Genomic DNA, 22,857 nt, shown 5'->3' with positions numbered 1-22,857 from the left:
CTGGGGACCATGAATGTCTGTAGAAACTTTCATGTCAATACATCCAATAGTTGTTGAGATATTTTAACTGGACCAACACCTGATTTGACTGTTATCAGGCCATTAAATAGGCCTTATCAGTCGCAATAAGCACCATACATGTGGGTCATTAGGGGCCTACTACACCTAATACATTGTAAAAAATTTTAAAGCAACATGTTCTATCATGTTGAAAAACTGAATGAAGCATTACTTCTTGAACACAAACAAAAAGGCTTCTTCAGCTTTGGGCAACAAAACTACAACTTCTTTAGGTTTAGGCAACAAAACAACAACGTCTTTAAATTTAGGCAACAAAAATAGAACTTCTTAAGGTCTAGGCAGCAAAACAACTCAGTTAAATTTAGGGAAAAACATGTTTTGGCCTAAAATAACTACGTTTGTGAACACTTAGACAACTACACATTGTAAATTTCACAACTTTCTTTAGGTTTAGGCAACAGAACTACAACTTCTTTAGGTTTAGTCAACAAACCTACAATTTTAGGTTTAGGCAACAAAATCACTTAGTTAGGTTTTGGCCACAAAAATACAACTACTTAAGGTTTAGACAACAGTACCAAAATTTCTTTAGGTTTAGGCATCAAAACCACCGACTTTGGCTTCTGCTCCTGTCACAATTACTACAATCACTAGAGGTCGCTGTTGTGTTCTTTTATACCTTCTTTCGGTGATCTACCATGTGAATAGAAGATAAAACCTAATATTGGGTGTAGTAGGCCCCTATTGACCCACATCTATGGTGCTTATAGCAACCAATAACGCCTATTTAATAGCCTGGCTAGGTACCAAAGCCGTGTACCGACCGACATTGTCATCCATAGCGCCACGCTGCTTTGAGGTCTGAAAGTGAGTTTATCTACCGTGTGCCGGCAGTTATTTGCTACAGGAACAGATGCCATTCTATCACTTTTTCGAGTGGAGCTCAGCGTGTGATGCATCATCACAAAAGGCTACCTGCTAAATTTGTTGTCGGTGTCTCATTATTTGACAGAAGCTGCCTGTTTCATTGCCCCGAGCTAAGCCCTACTCTTTCCCTGTCTCTTACTCAGAGGCATCTGCCTCATTAACCACCATCAGCATTTTGTTTGCTGTGTGTGATTTGGATGTGCTGGGAGTGAGGCGGGGGGTGGTAATGTGTGTGTGTTTCAATGTGTTCACTTGTTGTGTGTGTGCAGGAAACTCTCATTAGGCTGGAAAAAACACTGACATTTTTCACAGAATCCAGATCATATCTTCTCTTCCTTTATCTATCAAAGGATTCCTCCAATCAACTCCCCGGTGTGTGTGTATGTGTGTATATAGATATGTGTGTGTGGTAGTATAGTGGGAGACAGATGTTGATGATTCGGCAAGTTTGCTCTGCAAACTCAGCCCAATTTAGCCTATAAAAAAACATGATGCCACACAGACGCTCGTTGTGACAGCCCACTCTTAATTTTTTCTCCTTTTAATTCTCTCTCCTCTCAGTTTCCCTCTTCCCTTCTTCTTCTTCTCTCTCTCTGTCCTCTCTTTCACACACACAAACCCAACACAGTGTGTGATGACACCCTAAGCATTTCAGCTGGGTGTTCTTCTGGAGTTTTCCTTGTTACAGGCACCTCTGACTAAGTCTCAACTTCCACAGAGGACACTCTCTTCTGCCAAACTCAGAAATGATAAACATAAAGGCCTCATTTGATACTCTGTCTAGACCACAATGTATGCTGTACGTTAAATACATTACAATGCAAACGCTACGTTTAAACAAGATTAAAACCTACTTAAGTGGATGGGTTTTGGGATTTATTGCAATGCAATATGGCAATCATTACAATATTTCCTCAGTGTTTCTATTTTACAATGTACAAACTATAAAAAAGACCATAAATAAACAAAATGTAGCTAATTTTTAGCATCAAAAAGAGACATGTACAATTGACACGGATGGATGGCAATCTACTCTAAATGTCTAATTCAACAGAAATTCATACAATTAAAAATTATAAAACGGAACAATTAAAAAACACAAGCAAATCATACAGTTTGTTAGTATGATCCTCCAGTATGAAACTAGTAAGAGCTCGTAATGATACATTCGGTCCGGCTCTTCTCTCTCACTCTCTCTTTCTCGGGTAACTTTGCATATCAGAATATTCAAAGATAGCTGACGTCTTGACACGGGAGATTCCACGTTCATGCTACGCACACACCACACACACACACGCAGTCATACGAGCAAACACAAAACACATGTTATTCAAGTCAAGCCCAAAGCAGCGAAAGAAAAGTTGGAAGCCATTCTGCTTATGCACAGCCTTAAACATGTCAGCCTTCACAAAAACAGATAATAAAATAATGAAAAATAGAACTGGATAAGAGGATGAGGCTTCAGTCTAAGCTCTCAGTAGCTTAATGCTATCTGCGGCCACGTCCAGATCATGTTCTTTTAAGAAAACTCCACGGGATGGAAGTTCACAAAAGTGCTGCTTTTCTCTCTCTCTTCTACTTTACTCCACTCCTTGTATTCCCACTGGTGAAAAGTCCCTCTAAAGTGCATGGATGAGGTAAATGAAATTCTTCTCAAAACAGGTTTGTATCCGTTCTCCGACTCAGACTGGAACCATTGTGTGTTGCATGTGCTGCATTTGAGACAACATTTCTTGCTGCACACTAGCAATTAGTATGTCCTGGTGTGACGGTGTGATTATTCCAAGTCTGTCCATCTCCCTGTAGGTGCAGAGACAAAGATATATGTTAAAATACACAAAGCCACAATACTCAAAGGATAAGGCCAGTTTCATGATGATTGGCAGACACTTACATTTTTCCCCCATATACATACATTAAGAGCTTTTTGGGCTTCAGAGTCTGCTTAAGAACACATGAACAACCACCAACCTGACAATTAATAGCCAACCCTGTCTACCAATTAAGCTATAACCATATTATCAAGTTGTCTGTGTAGCCAGAGCCTGATATAGTTTGTGCCTTTGTACCATAGAACCCCATTGTCATTCAGAACTATTAAAACATGAAAGAGTAAAGCCCCAAAGCAAAGTGATGTTAACAAGAAACCACATCAGTGAGCATGCTCAGTGGCGTGGAAATGAAGTTGCAAAGCTGTTTTACATTTTAAATTTCAAGGGCCACATTCATTGCAATAAATTAATACGTCATCCGCGCATTGGTATGGTGCTTTTATGTGTTTTGTAGTGGTGACCACAAATAGTGGGCTATTCGACGATTTGAACTAAGGAGCCTGATTCGACTAACCTGACCAGCCAGATGGTTTGTTTCACAGAACCATCTGAGAAGCCGTCATTGGAAACTGTTTGGAAAAGGTCAGGCACTTTCAAAAAAATACTTGGAAGGTGATTGGATGAACCATCTGTCAATCAAACTATTGCCGAAGCCAGTTGGGAGAAGAGCGAAAACATCACCTTCAGGGCTGTTCTCTGCTCTACTGTTAATGAAGATATAACTGATGCTGTTGCAGCATCTACGCTAACCTCTTTAGGAGCCGCTATTTTTGTTTTGAACGAACAGTCGCCTCTCCGTGACGTCGCGTCACATACTATGTTCTCACCCGGAGAAACCGGAGCTGTCAGTAGCTCCTCACAGGACACGGATTGGTCCATGATCTCGCTTGCCGGACACAAACGCATTACTTGAACCCCGTCTAGATGGATTTTCGTGTGATATGTGATCCCGCCATTCTCGCGTGATCTTGTGACATCGTGAGAATCTAGCTGCTGTGCAAAGTTTATGATTCAACTGAGGTGAATCGTCGCAGTGGCGGAAAAATGTTGTTATGAAACAAAGTATCATTCCATTCAGGCTATATAGGGGTGCTGAATGTCTTGAATAATTTTTGGTATAAATATCAGTCTATTAATAATACTGTTAATAAAAATTTGAAAATAACTCATCTGCTGTTAATCAATCTCTTTAGTGTGCTTGAATAAATCACCGTCAGATCAGCAGCTTGGCGATAACCTCAGAAAGGCTAAATGACACCAACATAAGGCTGCTGTTTCAAAATCAAAGAGTACAATTATTAATCAGGGCGCTCATATGAGATCATAGCACTACCAGAGCGCTGAATATATTTTGAATTTATGAACGACTCTCTGAAATCAGCAGAGAGAGGCGCATAGAAACAGCTGTTTGTGGCGCGTAGAATCGTTCTCCGCTGCGTTTCAGCACTATGGACACTTTGTCGTTTTTGCTATAAATACATAAAGCTTAAACAGAGGGGGCTCAATGAGCAAAAAAAGGCGGGGACACCCCTAGCATATAAATAAAATGTATTATTATTATTAATGTTTTTAATAGATTTTGGGTGACAACGGAGTTCTGTGACTGAGCTAAATCACAATTTACCATTTAACATACCATTTAGTTAGATAAATTCCCTGTTGTTTTGGGGGTTTTCATGGGAATTGTACATATAAGTTAAAGTTACCCTTTCGTTAAAGGAGTATTTCACTGTATGACGAAATAGAAACCTGCTCACATTACTCATTAAATGGGGCAATTAGAGTTCACCAGCATTTTTGTGTAATTATACAGCACAAGTGCTGTGAGGCATCAACTGACATCTTTACAGATTGTAGAGGTGTCATTATGCTTTTTGGATCATCGAACAGAATCTGAAACCTCCTCCCTCCACACCTCTCTGACGGGGGGAAATAAGGAAGCTGTGTCTGATATTTTTTGTAATTTTTAGAAAACCAACAATTTAACAAGCACGGCTACTTATTTCATTCATTTTTTTCAAAAAGAAATTTCCATGCCTGATCAAAACACACCAGAACACAGTATATCTTTTACTCTTTTATGTGTGCAAATAAATATGTTTGTGCTGCTGGTGCCTCTCATTCTGACTGTGATACATGAAAGAATTTCTGTCTCTTGTTTTGACTCAAGCAAGACCGTTGAGTAAAATGTGATTCTGTTTGTGCGGCAGAAATGTGACGAGTAAATGCCAAAGTCCATTTTCACATGAAGGTGCACTTACTGGTGTGTGAGGGCCAGGAGGCTGTCGAGGCTGGTGTATCCAGCTGCTGCCAGAGTGTCTGCGTACCTCTCCAACCCGATGGACCGCAGCCACTCACACACCGACCACACTGGCACACAGACCTCCGGTAGGACCGACACACACACCTCTGAACCCACACCTGACTCCAACATAGTGGCTGTGGGTCTGTAAAAAAAGAGAGCGAGATGAAGGAGGTTGGTGGTGGCAAAGTGCTAAAATAGGAGTGTGAAATCATAATTGAGGGAGCACTAATCATCTGGGTGAAAGAATGTAGGTGTTAGTACAGAAAGGAAGCTGAATAAATGTTAATAAAATAATATAATATGTATTTACATGTACAGTATGTACCTGTCCCCTCCTGTCCGGCGCAGAGTCCCGGGGTTACGAATGAGTTTATCCAGCATGTTGAGGATCTGGCTGAAGGTGGGTCTCTCTGCTCGTTCTCTCTCCCAGCAGTCCAACATTAGCTGGTGCAGCACCACAGGACAGTCCATGGGAGCAGGCAGACGGTAGCCCTCTTCTATCGCTTTAATCACCTAGAAGAAGGACAGAGGTTTTTTTTAGCAGGCTAGAGAAGTTTCCAGAACCTGGATGGAGGTAAAACTGTTTCACTAAAACAAGAAAAATTAGAACTTTGCTCAAGAACAGACTGAGATGATGAGTGTTTGTTCAAATCCATCGCTGTATACTAACAGTATATACTGCACACTGTACTCATTGTTGTTACAGTATATTCTGTTTGCACTTAGTATACAATAAATCATTATGGTTTTGTGCAGGAAATGATTAAATACACGCCAACAGACTTCAATCAAACTGCCACTTTGAAACTCCACCGCCAATTAAATTTCGCAAAAAGATGCCAGAGATTTATCGCTTTTCTGTTGTTTTCCAAGATCTCTCCAGAGCTGTCTCACCACCAAATTTATTTTAATTTTTTGCAGCTGTGAGCAGCTCCTCTATTTCCTTTGTACATGATACTGTGGGACAATATTGTTCATCGGAGGTTTTCAAAGTCTGACACTGTGGGCCTTCCCGCTCAGGCAGAACGGAGACGACAAAGTCTTAGTGCTGTCAAAAACAATATTATAGTGCAATGTGAAAAAAGGTAATAGTAATGAATTTTTAACTCCTATTATTATTCTTTGTCTTACTCCTATTTTGGGCATAATTATGCTTAAAGTTTTGGACCTATAGTTTGGGGATGTAAACAGGAAGTATAATGTTGCCATGGAGACAGTGAGTTAGCTGTTTTTTAGCCTATATTTTGTTTTCATTTTGGCAAATTTGCACCATTTCCATATGCATAATTGCCTCCATGAGCTGTGTGTCCCAGTCTCTTCTGCAGCTCCAATTGCTGGCTGTGTTGATAAGCAGGCCAAATCAGTCAACTTTTCTAATATGGAAAAATGTAATATTCAAAGCTGCCTCAGTATATGTGATGGAAATGGGCCACAGCTATGGTGTTACACTAAAAAAAAAACAGTTTAAAGATGCTTCAGTTGTATTTGGTTATGAGATATGTCTATGCTCCAGTGTTTCATTAAAACAAATAAGCTTAAAAAGACAGAAGGGCATCTCAGCGTGCACTAATTTGCACTGAAAAAAAGAGAAAGTAAATAAGATGGATAGAGTGTCTGGAGAACGGCTCATCAGGAAAGTTTTCTTAGACTACAACTGTGCTGCAGATGAAATCAATCATGTCTGGAGATTTCCATATGCCAGACTGCCTCTTTGACCTACTCAAACTTAACAAGCTTTGATAGCAAAGTGATTGCAAATTTGCTCTGAAATGGGATTTTTGTCTCAGATCTCGAAAACTGCTCAGAACAACTGAATCACCCTTAAATTTATATATCGCATGTGCTCGGCTGAGCGATAATGCTAAGCAGCATTTTCTAGTCATTTTTTATTAAGTCTAAATATTTATCTTCAATAAAATGTCCTGTGACTGAAGAACAAAATCTTGGCTTGCTGCCCTTTCTGTGGATGAAGGCACAATTTTTCAATTTTTAAAATGGTGCAGAGGCCAAAGACACCGGGTCAGAACTCAGTACGTCACACAGAGGACGGTTTATTTTCCTTCACAAGTCCTCTCTTAAGATGTCCTACAGAAGTGGCGCCTTTTCCATTTATATATCTGTTTAAATTGAGTTGATTTAAGTCCAATTTGTGGACTGTACAGAAGATTTCCCACAGCACACAAACTATGTTTAAGGGAAATTGTAATTAATGTTGATGTAAGTGGTTAGCGTTTTTTTAGACAGGGAATGTCACAAGAAACTTGAGTGTTGTTTTAAGACTTTTGGCCATCTTCTCTTTCAGTTATGATAACATTTTATTCACCGACTCCATTGCTAAAATCTGATAGACAACTTCCTGAGTGCATTGGGCGTGACCACACGAGCAATCACAGAGACAGCTTTTAAGTAAATCCCCACTTTGACCATATTATATAAACCACGTATTTGGAAATGAAAACGGAGGTGAATCTTTTGAGTCATTACTCAAACCGTAAACATTCATTAGATCTTAAAGGGCTTCTTCCTGGTTAAACTTTGACCTACCATACAAACCATACTTATGCAATGGGAAATCATTTTTGTTTTCATTTCCGAATAACTGTTTAAGATTCAACAGAAGTGAGCAATAAAGCTGGCGAGGAGAGTGTTATCATTACCAACAGGATTTATAGCCAGAACTATGAAAACAAGGTTGTAAAAGAAAAATACATTTTCCTTTAATATCTGAGGGTGATCCACAATCTGTAGCTAAATCATTCATTCCTTGAATTCATTATATAATAATAATGGAGGTGATCCGGTATCTTGATTTGACATTTACCTTTAAATATGCAAAGTGTTTCAGGAATGAGCTCTCTCTTTTGTCTTTGAAGCAACTCATCAGTTAGATGATATATAAAATTACTCACATCCTGGTTGTTCATGTCCCAGTAGGGTCTCTCTCCGTATGAAACCACCTCCCACATGACGATGCCGTAACTCCACACATCGCTGGCCGTGGTGAACTTCCTGTAGGCTATGGCCTCTGGAGCCGTCCATCTGATGGGGATCTTCCCTCCGGGAGAAAGATACGTCCCAATGGCCTCCTAAAACAGTAGTCAAATTCATTTTGGTTCAGTGAATAAAGGAATTTTATTTCATTCCTTGATTTATTTATTTTTTTGCATAATTGATTGCCTCATTGATTGATTTATCTAAATGGAGACAATGTTTGCATTTCTGAAAAGTTTACCTTTAAAGGAGACATATCATGCACATTTTTCAGGTTCACACTTGTATTTTTGGGTTTCTTCTAGAAAATGTTAACATGCTTTAATGTTCAAAAACCACATTATTTTCCTCGTACTGTCTGCCTGAATATGTTTGTATTCACCCTCTGTCTGAAACGCTCCGTTTTAGGGAATTTCATGGGAATTGCGTTGCTAGGCAACAGCTTGGGTCCATGTTTACTTCCTGTCAGCTGATGTCATTCACATACACTGCAACAGGAAATAAACTGGGACCCATTTAGAATGTTTATGTTTAAAACTGTGAAATTGTCTAAATATTGTAGATTTGTGACATCACAAATGGACAGAAATCCTGACAGCTTGTTTCAAACGCACAGTTTCTGAATACGGGCTGTGTGTATTTCTCCATGGATTGAGTGTTTTGATACTTTTACAGTATTTATATATCACTTAAACCTGCTTTATAATATAAAAGACATGAAAATCTCACTTTTCACAATATGGGACATTTAAGATTTAGGCATATTTCTATAATAAAGAACGTTGTCAACGGCAGCATTTAACAATAAAAGTGCATACATAGGCTGTGAATGACAAACAGCAGATCGTATGTATACTGTATGTTCACATCCAGTTTGTGTGTATGTCACTTCTGTGTGTGTGTGTGTGTGTGTGTGTGTGCGTGTGTGTCTTACCCTTGTGGTGTAGGCAGCCTCTGGGTCGTCCTCCAGAACCCGACTCAGGCCAAAGTCTGACACCTTACACACCAGGTTGCTGTTGACCAGGATGTTTCGAGCCGCCAGGTCTCGGTGAACGTAGCTCATGTCTGACAGGTACTTCATACCTGAGGCGATGCCGCGCAGCATGCCGACCAGCTGGATCACCGTGAACTGGCCGTCATGTTTCTGAAAAAAAAATATATATAGAGAGACAGGAGAGCAGGTCATCATGGGCACCGACATCTAGCTGAACAGTCATGAGTGAGTGCATTTTATCTGTGATTTGGTACATTTTCACTGAAATTGCTACTAAAAGCTAGATTAATAAAAATAAGACGGTATAAATTAAATGCCTGTACCCGAAGAAAAGCATCCAGGGATCCATTTTCCATGTATTCTGTGATGATCATCAGTGGCTTACCTAAACAGGTAAAGAGTTAGACAGATTTCCAACATGCACATAACCAAATACTACTACTACTACTACTAAGAGTTCGCAGGTTCTGTCAACAACTCACATCTTGTCACGACGCCCTCCAGCCTGATGATGTTCGGATGGTCAAACTGTCCCATGATGGAGGCCTCCGACAGGAAGTCCCTCCTCTGTTTGTCAGAGTATCCCGCCTTCAGACTCTTGATGGCCACGTAGATCTCCCTTTTTCCCTGAACACGCAGCCGACCACTGCACACCTCCCCAAACTCTCCTACACACATAAGAGCAAACAGCAGTGTCAGCGCCAAGTAAGCATGTGTGTGTGGGTTTGTCAGTGTGTGTGTGCGAGCGATCGCTAATGCCAGGCTCACCCATGCCAATAACCCTCTCAATGTGAATACTGCTAACATCAATCTCCTTGGCAAACTCGTGGATGGCCTGATCGGGGTCTTCGTAGGTGAACGGGTCCACGTAGATTTTAACTCCTGCCATGAAGGAGAGGCGGGAGAGGAGAGGAAACGAGGGAGGAAGAGGAGGAGGGATGCAGAGGAGGGTGAGAAATATGAGTTGTATAACTGCTGCTGCATATGTTATGTAAATGTCTTTGGCAGTATATGTGTAAGAAGTGTGCAGGTGGATCTAAGAGAAAAAGAGCATCGATCTGTCTCTTTTTTTTTACAGTATGCGTGAAGTACCTGGGTTAAGATGCTTCTCCTCCTCCGAGTCCTGCTTTGTTTTACTGTACTTGCTCCTCCTGATGAGACACAAGAAGTGATGGACATTTAACAGAGACATAGAAAAGACACTGAAGTCTGTCAGAGAATTCCTGCAACCATCTTTTATCACTTGTTTCACACGTTTTTGTTGTAATTTTAACAATTAAGAGAACTGACAAAAAAGGGCATATGTGTCACATTGTTTTAATTCTGTCTATTTTATTTCCAGTAGCGCTGTGCATTCATTGTTTTTTTTGTTTTTTCCAGGATTTGCCGCAAGAGAAAGCGATGACAATGAGAACAGAGAGCAACGGGCTGCAGGAAAGACACAGAGCGAGTAGATGAAAGCGTTTAAAGGAGAGAGGGAGGAGGGGCGATGCCTCAGGTAGCGCAAGATAAAAGGTGTTTTCCATTAAACAAAGAAACTGTCAAAAACACCTTTGTGGGTAAGCAGGTGTGTGTGTGTGTGTGTGTGTGTGTGTGTGTGTGTGTGTGTGTGTGGGCACATGTCCATGCTTGTGTTTGTGTGTGTGAGTGTGCACGTCAGCGGAAGCTGACACACAAGCTGTGCTGCTGAAGAGACAGTAATGACAAGTCAGGGACAAAGGGATTATCACTGTCTCCACTCTAATCCCCTTTAAAAGCTCCAGGTAACACACACACATTATTTAGCCACACAATAGCAGGGGAGGTGTGTGTGTGTTGTTTGTGTACATTGTGGCAGTTTGCTCAAAAGCAGTAGTTAAGGTAGAGGCATCACTCATATTGACGTCAGTGATGCACTGGTGGGAAACTTCTAACTAAGCTATAGGTGTGCCTGCCTGCTGCCTGTATGGATGCCTATATGCGTGTGCGTGTGTGTGTGTGTGTGTGTGTGTGTGTGTGTATGTGTGTGTGTGTGTGTGTGTGTGTGTGTGTGTGTGTGTGTGTGTGCGCGTGTGTGTGTGTGTGTGTGTGTGTGTGTGTGTGTGTGTGTGTGTGTGTGTGTGTGTGTGTGTGTGTGTGTGTGTGTGTGTGTGTGTGTGTGTGCGTGTGTATACCTGCGGCTAATGATGAAGACAGCTGCAGATATCAGCAGTAAAATTCCGACCCCGCTGACAGACAGCAGCAGGAACGCTGAGTTAACTCCTTCTCCAATCAGAGGGAAGGGATCTAACAGGGAAGGACACAAAGGTCACCAACCAGAAAGTTGTAAACTTCGTCACAATAAACTTTAACGCATCCATTAAAACTCCTGAACGTTACTGTCAGAATACCTGAATTGGTGGCGAATTCAAACGGGGTGCTGAACTCTCCGTATCCAGCTGCCGTGCGAGCACGCACATGAAACACGTACACGGTGAGGGGGTTGAGACCCGTGACATCGACGCTCCGGGAGAAAGTCCTCATTATGCGGTAGGACCTCTCTTTCTGATCCTGATTAGACGGGACAAAAAGAGGGGGCTCTTTTTCAACGCCTGACCGCAAATCCATCGTCAGCATCAGCCAAACACAAACAGCGTGCCAACATATTGGCATTCCAGACAGCTGCCTGAGCTGCATTAACCTGCCGGCGCCTCACCTTTTCATAGAACTTGACCTCGTATTCCAGGATGACCCCGTTGGGTCGATCCGGCTGTTGCCACGACAACGACAAACTGTGCCTTGTGACGTCGGTGGCTAATATGGACGACACCGGAGAGGGAGCTGGGAGGGAGAGAAAGATGGGGATAGGTAATCAGGCACAATAGTATAACTTTGTAGAATAACATACTGTATATTCCATGATGCTGCTACGAAGATAACATCTATAACAGATTCACAGCCCTGAATACAGCGCAAAAGTTACGTATGGTGCCTGTTTGTCAACAATCCCATTGACCCAGTGCACCTGAGAACTGACCTACATCTCATTCCTTCCTATTCCACAGAGACAAGCCTCATTCTCCTCTTACATCCCCCCATTTTTCCTCCCTTTACGCCACTGTTTATCCTCCTTTGTGGCTGTTCATATGATATTGGACCATATGGCGGTGCAGGTTGGACGTGACAAATCCCAGACAGCTCTCATGCTGAGCACACACAGCGAAGTTATTTCCCCGGGGCACCTGGAACTAAGCAGGTGTGCCGTTTTCTAAATGCCACCGTAAAGACTTAAAGCAATGACAGTTGAGATGTAACAGCATGCAAAAAAAAAATAAAAAGCACGCACTGAAAACTAATGGAGAGCATGTGTGAGGAGCGCCGCACACCAGCTGACACCTTCACAACTAAAATGAAACACGCCATAAAATCTGGTCAAGAGCTGACCAGGAAAAGCCCACCCCGACACTAATGCTGTCATGTGTCAGCTATTTCGCTATGTGGTGTTGTCATTTACTTTCTCCTCGTATCTACTTTCCCCTCGACACGCTCTGTCTATTTGTATTTAAGTCAGTGATTTACATTTCCCAGAATGCTTCCTGACATCCTCTTGAGTACACCCCTATAATTAATTCAGCTGTTGTTAGGTGTAGGAGGACAGAGTAATAACTATGGCAACTATGACAGTGATAGTAAGAGCAAGAGTTACCAGTTGAGAGAATGAAAGAAAAGTGTTGATGCTGTTGTTAGTGGAGAAACTGATTATCTATGATGGATGTGTTCAGCTTTCTTCCATTAAACTCTATTGTTGCACTATGTAAACAATGCATTTGAAGTACTTTTACAATATATGGTATTTCTACACAGTATTACAATGTGGTCATGTCTTTAATGCTAGGATAGCAAATCTATTTAAATGTTTTTAAACTAATTAAGTCAGTTTTTCGTCATCAGTTTGATTTGATTCGTATTTGATTTAGGGCAGTCAAAGTTAACGCAATAATAATGCGTTAATGCAAATTAGTTTTTAACGCCACTAATTTCTTTAACGCATTAACTTAACTTGCGATTTTTAGGTTGTAGCGGGCTCAGTTTTAAAGCTAGAATGAAGATACTGGTATCATATTAAACCTAAGGAATCCATTGGTACCAACCATGTCATACTGGCTTGTCAGGAAGGAGGCTAAATAACGCTTCAAACTTATGCTACATTTTGGCGAGGAAAAACTGGCATTGCCATATTCGAAGGGGTCCTGTAACCTCTGACCTCAAGATATGTGAAGGAAAATGGGTTCTATGGGTACCCACAAATCAAAGACAAGTCAGTACACTGACCGCTGTTGTTGCCTGTTGGGCTTGAGTTTGCCATGTTATGATTTGAGCATATTTTGTGTGCTAAATGCAGTACCTGTGAGGGTTTCTGGACAATATTTGTCATTGTTTTGTGTTGTTAATTGATTTCCAATAATAAATACATACATACATTTGCATAAAGCAACATATAAGTTCACTCCCTTATTAAATACTTGACAAATCTCCATTTAAGGTACATTTTAATAAAATAAAAAATGTGCGATTAATTTTGTGATTAATCGTGATTAACTATTTTAATCGATTGACAGCCCTAAAAAATACATCACCAATAGCTGTGTATGTTTAGGGTGGATACTAGTTTTAGCATGCAAGTATGTAGCCCCACACAGAGGTTGTTCATAACATGCTTCCACAGTTTTGAACATTACCCATGGGGCCTTGCTTCCCTGTGGGCCCACATGCAGTGAACAGCAGTTTGTATTGTGCTGACCCACTTTACAGACAACATCTATAAGCACATTTTGTGTTTCTGCAACAAACACATTTATCGCGCTCAAACACTTCTTCTCACCGGCTTGGTTGGTGGTGACTGTGACGGACACGCTCTGGGCTGCCCCTGCACCGCTGGCCTGGGAGACCCCGTTGCGTGCGTGGACGATGAAGGTGTAGTGCGTGTGGGCACGGAGCTCGCTCACCACCACCCTGGTGGTCTTCAGGCCGGCTTGGTCGGGAGAGAAAAGCACGTCGGAGCCGCAGGGAAGGCAGAGCTGAGAGCTGGAGACGGAGCCTGAGCCCAGTCTCGGGTAATCTCCAGGTGCCGGTCTGCTCTGGTAGACGCCTCTACCCGACTGGACTTCAGATCCCACAATCCCCTGGTCCGACTGCATCCCCAGGCCGCTGTGCTGAGCCTCGGGCTGGGAGACGCTGCGATTCCTGGGGAGGGCTTTGCTGCTAGTCTGACTGTGGCTCCCTGTTTGACAGATGAGACACTCGAGACTGTAGCTGGTGTCACTCCGTCCTCCCAGCCGGCGAGGGGGGGCCCACTCCAAGACCACCGAGGTCTCGTTCACCACAGAGATGAGCTGCTGTGGGCCTGACGGTGGCTCTAAAGGGGAGACGTGGAAAAAGTTGGGCATGAATAAAAGCAACCAGTTTACATTCTATACTGCACATGAAGGGGGGAGGAAGTATACGGGGTGTATGGGAGGGGGGTGGGGGGCTTGCTGCGAGCTGTTGGCACGAGTCGTAGACATCTGGCATCAGACTGAAAACCATACTGTTCAGAGATGTTTTTGATGGGTTGGTGTTTTCTTCTGTGGTATTTCTTTTTTGTGTGTTGTGTGTCTGAGAGACAGAGTATGTGAGTGTGTGTGTTTTCATTTTTCCCAGGCCAAGGAAACCATGTGCTGTATATAGGCATAATTAAGTTTATGACACACAGACCGAGGTCTCCAAGTCTGTTACACAGGACCTACTCAGAGACTTAGAGAGAGAGAGACAAAGCGAGCAAGAGAGAGAGTGAGAGGACATTTATTTACTTCTCAATGTCTTTACTTATCACTACCAGACAGGATGTAGATGGTGGCTTAGTCATAAGTAATGGGATCATGAAACAGGGGTGGCATTCAGACAAGTTTGTGTCTCACTCTGTTTGGTAGAGATAGAGAGGTTGGGAGACAATGAGGGTGCTTTCTTTGCTTGTATTTGCAAGCAATGCACACAAGTATTGTTTGTGTTTTCACGTATGTATAGTCTTATTAGTATGTGTGCATGTGTGTGTGTGTGTGTGTGTCTTCTTACGGGTGCAGGCCATGGAGGGAGGGTCGCTGTCAGCGTGGAAGAATCCAGAGTGGCAGTCACAGACGGTCGCCCCGTCTCTGAGCGAGTGGCTATGTGGAGGACACTTAGAGCATCCTGTATCTGAAGACTTGGCCTTGTAAAAACCAACGGAACAGGCTGCAGAGGGACAGAAAAAGACAGATTTAAGACTCTACTTTAATAACAATGTTTAGCATCGTACACCAGCATCAGAAAATGTCAATAACAACAGGTCACATTGACTCAAACTTTATGAAAGACACTAAAAAGTACTTGTAAAATTAAGTTACATTGAACAGAACACAGTACTTGTTTAAAGGTGCCCTGTGGGGTTTTTGACCACTAGTGGCGCTATCGAGCAATGTTCTGATGAGCAGATCCCAGTTTTACTTGTATTTCATGCTCAGCAATGCACATAACATATATGTTTGCCAGAGCTGAAGGGATTAGACGATTTATTGGCAGCAAATTAATGTGCAGCAATTTAGATAAATGATTAATTAAGTAGTTGCAGCTCATAATATGTAAATATTTTCTGGTTTTCTTTGTCTTCTGTGATGGTAAACTGAATGTCTTTGGGTTTTGGACTGTGTGTTGGACTAAATAAGCAATTTAAATAAGTCAACATGGGCTCTAGGATATTGTGATAAGATTGTTTTGCTGTTGCTGCTTTTTTATAGAGTAAACAGTTAATCAATTAATCAAGAAAACAATCAACAGATTAATACAAAATGAAAATAAATCATCAGCCTATAAGTGTCGCGATATACCAGTATTGACAACAACCGTGATATTCAAACATTAAATATTGATATCATGTTAATAATACACATATGATAATATTGTGTAAATGATCCAGCACCTCTTAAATCATTTTATATATACAGTTTAGTTTGCCAAAAAAGAGACAAACAAACAAAGTGAAAGATGAATTTGACTGATAACTTTATGATTACTTTTTTATCATAATAATATCATTATGGTGAAGTCTTTTGGCCACGATAATCGTGTAGTGAAAATCTGATGTCGTGACAGCCCTATTGTGCACAATCCCACATTTGTTCCACTGATAATATATCAAGAAATTATAAAATATTCAAAAAATTGGCTTTGCAAATATGTTTCGGCGAGAAACACTCCATACCTTTAAAACATCCATATTATTAGTTGGTTTATAGCATTAAAGCCCACCCTGTTGTGAGCTGCAAGCAGAGCTGTCAACACTGCCTTCAGGTCAGCTGACCCCAGACCCCTGATACAGTCTTCCATACTGACAGCTTAGACAACAAGTTAATCAACGCATGGACTGCATTTCGATCCAAAGATAAAACAACTGTAAAGAAAAATGTAGAGAGAGAAATCGATACGGCACGAGAGGGAGGGGCACTGTGATTTCTTTTATCTTTGATTTTGATGAGCGAAGAAAGAAGCACCTCAAAGAACATTTACTGATCAGCTCCCACTCACAGAAACCAGTACTGAATACATCAAAACTCCAACGCCAACACAAATATAACTGACATTTAAATATATGAAAGAGGAGAAACAGAGGAAGAGAGATGGTGAGAGAGAGAGAGAGACAGAGGGGGAGCGGAGGGAGGGAAATCTTCTCTCTGTATACCAAGGAATTCATGCATTGACAGAGCAACAATACAATAAATGAGTGCATAATTATACCGCTTGACATCCACTGGTGAAGCAAAAGAGATGGCAGAGCGGGGCTGGTTAGAGCCATTTTTTTCTCTCTTTAATTTCAGGAGGAAATCCTTCATTTGTTTCCACTGCAATCATTTTTTCATCACCTTCTTTTTCATCATCACACGCTATTCACTCTCCTTCCTCAATCCCACCATCTTTCCCGGTTCTCTCCTTTTTTTTTTAAAAAACCCTTTCACATTTCCAAGGGAGATGAAGACATCCCCAGAGGGAGTGGATAGGAATGTGGGAATGATGTGTGTGTGTGCGTATATGTGTGTGTGTGTGTGTGTGTTCGAGTGTGTCAGGGTGGTTTATGACACTCTCATCAGTAGATGAGAGGGAGGAAGTCTCCTCTGTAATCTACTCACACCGACCATCCTGCCCCATCTGCGTGAGCCACCATAGATTTGCTCTTTCACACACTCATCTGCCCTCCCTTTCACATTTCTCACAACCTCCCTCATTCGCTCTCCGCGCACTTCCTCCTCGACCTCTACTTATCTGTCTTTGTGTCTCTGATAACTCTCTCACTCCTGCTGTATCTCTGTATATCCCTCTTCTCTCCGAGTGTCAAACCTCGAGGAAGCTTTGAAGCCGACTATAGCAGCGTTTTATGGCTCGATATCGATACAATCAATTCAAGACCGCACACGAAACACACGCGGCCGAAAGTTGAAACCTGTAAATTCATAAAACACATTTACGGCTGATAAGGCTGGCTTTCATCTGGAGAATGACTCATCATAATGTGTCAACGGATATCATCAAATGTGAGATAAATTACAGTATTATGGCTGTACACTGCTGTAGTGCACATTCCTTTTGTTTTTAATCATCAATGTGGGTAAGTAATCCATGGATGGGAAAGGGAGGCAATTAAAGGGAGAAAGACAGAGGGAAGTATTTGACCTGCTAAGGACTTAAGGCTTGATTATAGGGCTAAACAAGACTCTGCCAGGGGGCTAGGACACTGCCTTTGTCTCTGTCCCACCCAATCCTCTATCCTTGTCTCCAGCACAGAGGACAGACTGAAGGAGGAAGAGAAAGAAAGGAGCAAGTATCTGAAGCCATAAACTTCCTTCAGCGCCCTCTCATGTCTCTATTCTCTCTGTTGTCTGTAGCCTTTTGTGTCTTTTTTAGCGCCGGTTTCGACAGGGGTGGGGTGGGAGGGGTATGAGCGCTGCTGACCTGGAATAAGAGCTCATGAGGGTGTCATTAACCCGACATTAACCCTACGCTACCGAGGACCGTGCGGAGCCTGAGCTCGAGCAATAACCTGGGAGGGATTTGGCCACAAACATACGTGCATACTGATGAGATAAGGTGATAGGGATAGATGAGCGTGGCCACGTTTTGCCTGTTAGCAGCCGAGCAAATAAGACTGCAATCAGCTTTTTTTGTCTGCGAGAAAGTGACAGAGTGTAAAGGATGGAGGGAAGGTTGACTGGGAGAAAAAGACTGACGAGGAGCGAGAGATAAAGAGGTGACGAGAGAAAAAGAGAGCGAGAGAAGAGGAGCGTAGGGGAAGGTGCCCTTTGATTACTATCAGCATTGTCGGCATTTGCATATGCATTCATCTGCTACCTAAAATGCAAATGCGGCTCACTGGAAATCCAACTAAGAGCCTTGTCGGCACACTGTATGTGTGGGTGTGTGTGTGTATTCTCCTTGACCCCGTGTTATCTGTCATCATCCCTTGTTCCTTCCCTGCAGAGGGGTGTAGATGGTAGGAAGTACCCCCGACCGCTCCAGTGTGACACCTGTCTCTGTGATGGATAGAGGGAGGGACAGATTGACGGATGGATGGACGGATTGATAGACTGTCACGCGAGGAGGCGGGACACTATTAATCAGAGGGGTCATGCCCTCTTAATTAAAACCCACAGAAAATGCTGGAGATAAGACGGTGATTCTTATCTCCGCCCCTACTGTATGTCTTCATTGAAAGGACAGCCCAATCCCCAGAAATTCCTCCAGAGCTCGGTATCAAATTCATCCCCTCTTATATCTTACACCGGCACTACCCTCTGACGTCACTATGCATTTAAAACCTAAGGAATGCGCTCGGTGGAAGCCGCAGCTTTAAGTTTGTCTAAATTTAAATACTCACAAAAACTGGTGGTTTTGAGGCGTAATGTGTGTGGATTTGTGTGTGTGTGTGTGCCCAAAGCCAACAGTGTGAACATTAGCATGTGAAAAGGGGCTCTACAACAATATCCCCCTCCTCCCTCCCCATCACACACAGATCACCCCCCGCCACCAGCTAGAAACACCCCCTACCCCTGACCGTGGATCAGGGAGAAGAGTTGGAGAAGAGAAAGGAGGGATAATGAGAGCAAGACAGAGAGGCGGAGAGGGAGAGCGAGGCTTGTTTCGATGCCAGGGAGCTACAGACGGACTGGTGGAGCTGGCAAACCTCCTCTCCATTAAGAACAACCTGGGAGAAGGAGACAATAGCGCACACACACACACGCTCTGATTGTGATGGTGGAATGCAAACCATTCCCCCCCACCTGGGTTTGGCTTGCTTCAAACAATCACTTGTGCTATTCCTTTGCCTGCTTTGTCACCTGCCATACGTGCACATATACACACACACACACACACACACGTCCTCCTCCCTCTGTGTTTGCCCCACCACACTCTAGGCATTCCTGGGCAGTCCTCCAAACTGTGACTATATGGGAGGGAGGGCTTTGTTGGGCAGAAAATCGGAGATACAGTACGCACCCATGTACGCTCACACACACACACACACACACACACACACACACACACACACACACACACACACACACACACACTAAATCAGCAATCCAACATGTCCAGGGTCCAGAGATGCGATGCAATAATTAGAGGGACTGAATACAGCGATTACGCACTCTTTCTATCATCCGCTCACTCTTTCTTTCTGTCATCTCTCTTTGAGTGTGGCGGTCTTTCTCTCTGCCTCCCTCTTTCTTTTCATCGCTCTCGTTCCAAAAACGCTTTCTGCTGTTGACGAGACACTGCAGGTGCGTTGGAAAGAAGCACAACCATGAAATCTCTCTGGACTGAGAGAACACACACACACAGAGAGAGAGAGAGTGAGAGAGAAACAGTCCAACCCTCCCAGGCAGTGAGCAGAATCAGACGACAGAAAAAGGAGGCCAGTGCAGAGACAGTGAAACACAAAGCAAAAGGCTCCTCTTTCATTCCGCCTCTCCGGCCGTTCACATTTCAGATTCTCTCTGTTGTTTCTCCCCTCTTGTCTCTCCTCCCTCGTTTCCGATCCTCCCAGACGGATCGCAGCTGTCAAACTTTTGACGTCTTCATCTACCTCGGTCATGACCCCGCACTCTGTAGCTAAACTCTCTCTGTATGAGTGTGTGTGCGCGCGGCTGTCAGTCAGAGCTTTTGACATCTTCATCAGGCTCAGCCGTGACCTCGGTCTTAACCAAGGGTTTAGAAAAGAGGGGGAGTTCCCTCTCTCTTGTGTTTCCCTACTCGTCCCCTTTGCACCCGATGACGGACCCCCAGCGGGGGAGGGGCGGGCCTGTATTGATGCCTTCTGCTGTCAGTGGCCTTCTTTCAATCCCCCTCTCGCCCCATTCAACTTCTAATCCCTTCTTCCTCTCCAGAGCTTCTCTACTCTCATCCTCTCCATCCTCATTACTCTGTGTCAACAGTGAAAACGAACTTTTTCACATTTAACCGCTTTAGCTAAGCCTACTCTTGTTTCAATTTAATTCAACAGGAGTTTTTGGGGAATGCTAAAATGTGTTAGAAAAACCAAAGCACGAGGCAGACAGTAAAACTATCTACAGAGAAGCAAACTGTGGTTGTTGCACCAGGACTCTTAGGATAATGAAAAATCGCTATATAAATAATATATATAACAGGCAAACGTTCATAACAGACAAAAATGTGAAAATATTTTACAAAAAACACACAAGGCTGAATTAACAATTTCTATGATTTAGCTTCTGTTACACAATTTCATGTTTTTTCACCAAGAAGGTTTGGACTTGTTTTTTGAGTTTTTGCTATAATTTGAGGTATTTTATGGATGAAATTAAAGGAAAGGTTTGACGTTTTGGGAAATTCGCTCTCTCACAGAGAGTTAGATGAGATGATTGATACCACTGTCTTTAATGGGAAGTCAGGAGAAGGTTAGCTTAGCTTCGCATAAAGACTTGAAACAGCTAGCCTGGCTCTGCTCAAAGGTCAAATAGAAGCTCAAAAACTCACCAATAAACATGTTACATCTTGTTTGTTTTAAGGACAAGTGTGTTGCATTTAGGGGGATCTATTGGCAGAAATGGAATATAATATCAACAAGTATGTTTTCTGTAGTGTATAATCACCTAAAACTAATAATCGTTCTGTTTTCGTTAGCTTAGAATGAGCATATCTACATAGGGAGCGGGTCCTCTTCACAGAGTTCGCCATGTTGCACAGCCATGTTTCTACAGTAGCCAAGAACGGACAAACCAAACACTGTTAACTTTTCCTGCTTTGGCCGGAGTTGATAACATTACTCGCTCCCGTCGCCGCCGCTCTCTCTCTCTTGCTTCACCATTCACCATGTACATACACACTCTACGTACTGGCTCTGCTCCAAATGACCTGCACTACTCTTACAACAACTTGCTCCAGAGAGGGTAATTCGCGTTTTTGCGTCGGCCACTGTAGTTCTGCTACACGCTTAGCACACGGGAGAGGCTTAAGTTGGTTGCAATCTGCAACCTCACCGCTAGATCCCACCAGATCCTACACACTGCTCCTTTAATACGTACAAAAACCAAAGTGAAGAAACAACAAGTTGCTGTTATACGGGGAATTAAATACGGGACTGTTTCTCATCCCAGAAGCTGTGATGTCTTCGACCTTTTCATAAAAGCAAATGAGCTAATTTCTCAAAATGTTGAACTTTTCCTTTAAGCTATTTGGTGCATAAAGTGAGGATACATTTTCTCTGCATTGTTCAGTAAGAACCTAATCACAAGTGTCTGTCTGACTATAGCTGGCTATATTATGCTGACAGAGTGAAGGCACGTGAGTCTAGAAGATCCAGAAACCTTTTGACACCAGTGACGGGAGAAGAGACAGATCAGCCAAATCTCCTCTCAAAACTATCTGTCTTTTCTTATCTCCATCTCTATCTCTGCCCTCCCCCCTCCTCCTCCTCCTCTCGGTCTCTCTGCGAATTTGAAACTTAAAATGGAAGAAGTGTTAAGGCGTCTATCCAATACTGCAGGGTCAGAGTTTTCACTGAGCAGCATTCGGTATTCATCCAGACTTTGATGGATTTCCACTGAGGCAGCTGAGCCTGGCCAACAACCTGACAGGCGGCGAGAGCGGGGAGACGGAGAAGAGAGCAGCAGATAGATAGATGGCACTTCACATCTGCTGGAGGTTCGACAGAGTCAAGGGTCTCTCCTAAATCTAGTTTAGGAGAAACATCTTTCAGCCTTCAGGGACCACCCCGCTAACCTCCTCCTCTTTTCAGAGAGAACAAACGGGGCAAACGGGGTGAAGGTTTTAGAGAACGTTTGTCACTTAGAGAATTTTGGCGACTGCTTTTCTTTTTGCAAAGAAAAAAAAGTCACGTTTTTTTCCCCCTCCTCTTTAACGCCAACTGGCCCAAACTGCATCGCTCTCTTTATGTCCATCTTTTCGCCTTTCTCTCCCTCAGCGTCTCCTCTTTTCTCTTTGAATTATGGGTCTGTTTGTTATACAATTAGCCTGCTGGGATAGGCTTCATAAATAAAACTGAGGCAGCAGATCAGTGAGTCGCTCTCCCTTGTCTCTATTGGTCTCTGTGCATCTGCGTATGTGTGTGTGTGTGTGTGTGTGTGTGTGAGCGGCCACGATGTGTGTGTGTTGCGTATGAGACTGAATAGGGAGAGTGAAGCCAGGTTGTAAAAGTGTCTCCACTAAGTCTGTTGTCCCCCCTCCGTTCACCCCGCTTTCTCACACAAACACGCACATCTAGTTGTCTTCACTATCACAAGAAGTCA

At 42.8% G+C, this 22,857-nt stretch overlaps 1 protein-coding gene across 3 annotated transcripts in view; it reads right to left on the bottom strand.

The window, feature by feature from the left end:
• Window positions 1-1,802: 1,802 nt before the first annotated feature.
• The window catches only part of LOC141777025 (ephrin type-A receptor 4-A-like), a 29,914-nt gene continuing 8,859 nt past the window's right edge, over window positions 1,803-22,857 (bottom strand). Inside the window, exons 6-19 of one of the 3 annotated variants that reach the window (XM_074650945.1) lie at window positions 15,140-15,295; window positions 13,911-14,444; window positions 11,745-11,869; window positions 11,440-11,599; window positions 11,224-11,335; window positions 10,163-10,221; window positions 9,839-9,952; window positions 9,553-9,738; window positions 9,394-9,455; window positions 9,011-9,220; window positions 7,995-8,171; window positions 5,411-5,598; window positions 5,042-5,227; window positions 1,803-2,748 (exon numbers count right to left, since the gene is read on the bottom strand). In XM_074650945.1, coding sequence (XP_074507046.1) covers window positions 2,631-2,748; window positions 5,042-5,227; window positions 5,411-5,598; window positions 7,995-8,171; window positions 9,011-9,220; window positions 9,394-9,455; window positions 9,553-9,738; window positions 9,839-9,952; window positions 10,163-10,221; window positions 11,224-11,335; window positions 11,440-11,599; window positions 11,745-11,869; window positions 13,911-14,444; window positions 15,140-15,295 — 2,387 coding nt within the window. In that variant the 3' untranslated portion in view covers window positions 1,803-2,630. Of the gene's footprint in view, window positions 2,749-5,037; window positions 5,228-5,395; window positions 5,599-7,994; window positions 8,172-9,010; window positions 9,221-9,393; window positions 9,456-9,552; window positions 9,739-9,838; window positions 9,953-10,162; window positions 10,222-11,223; window positions 11,336-11,439; window positions 11,600-11,744; window positions 11,870-13,910; window positions 14,445-15,139; window positions 15,296-22,857 lie in introns of those variants that run through there. The other 2 variants (XM_074650944.1, XM_074650946.1) reach the window with 2 other exon arrangements.

The sequence above is a fragment of the Sebastes fasciatus genome, chromosome 11 (assembly GCF_043250625.1).
Source record: "Sebastes fasciatus isolate fSebFas1 chromosome 11, fSebFas1.pri, whole genome shotgun sequence".
NCBI lineage: Eukaryota > Metazoa > Chordata > Actinopteri > Perciformes > Sebastidae > Sebastes > Sebastes fasciatus.
This window is presented reverse-complemented; position numbering and strand designations above follow the sequence as displayed.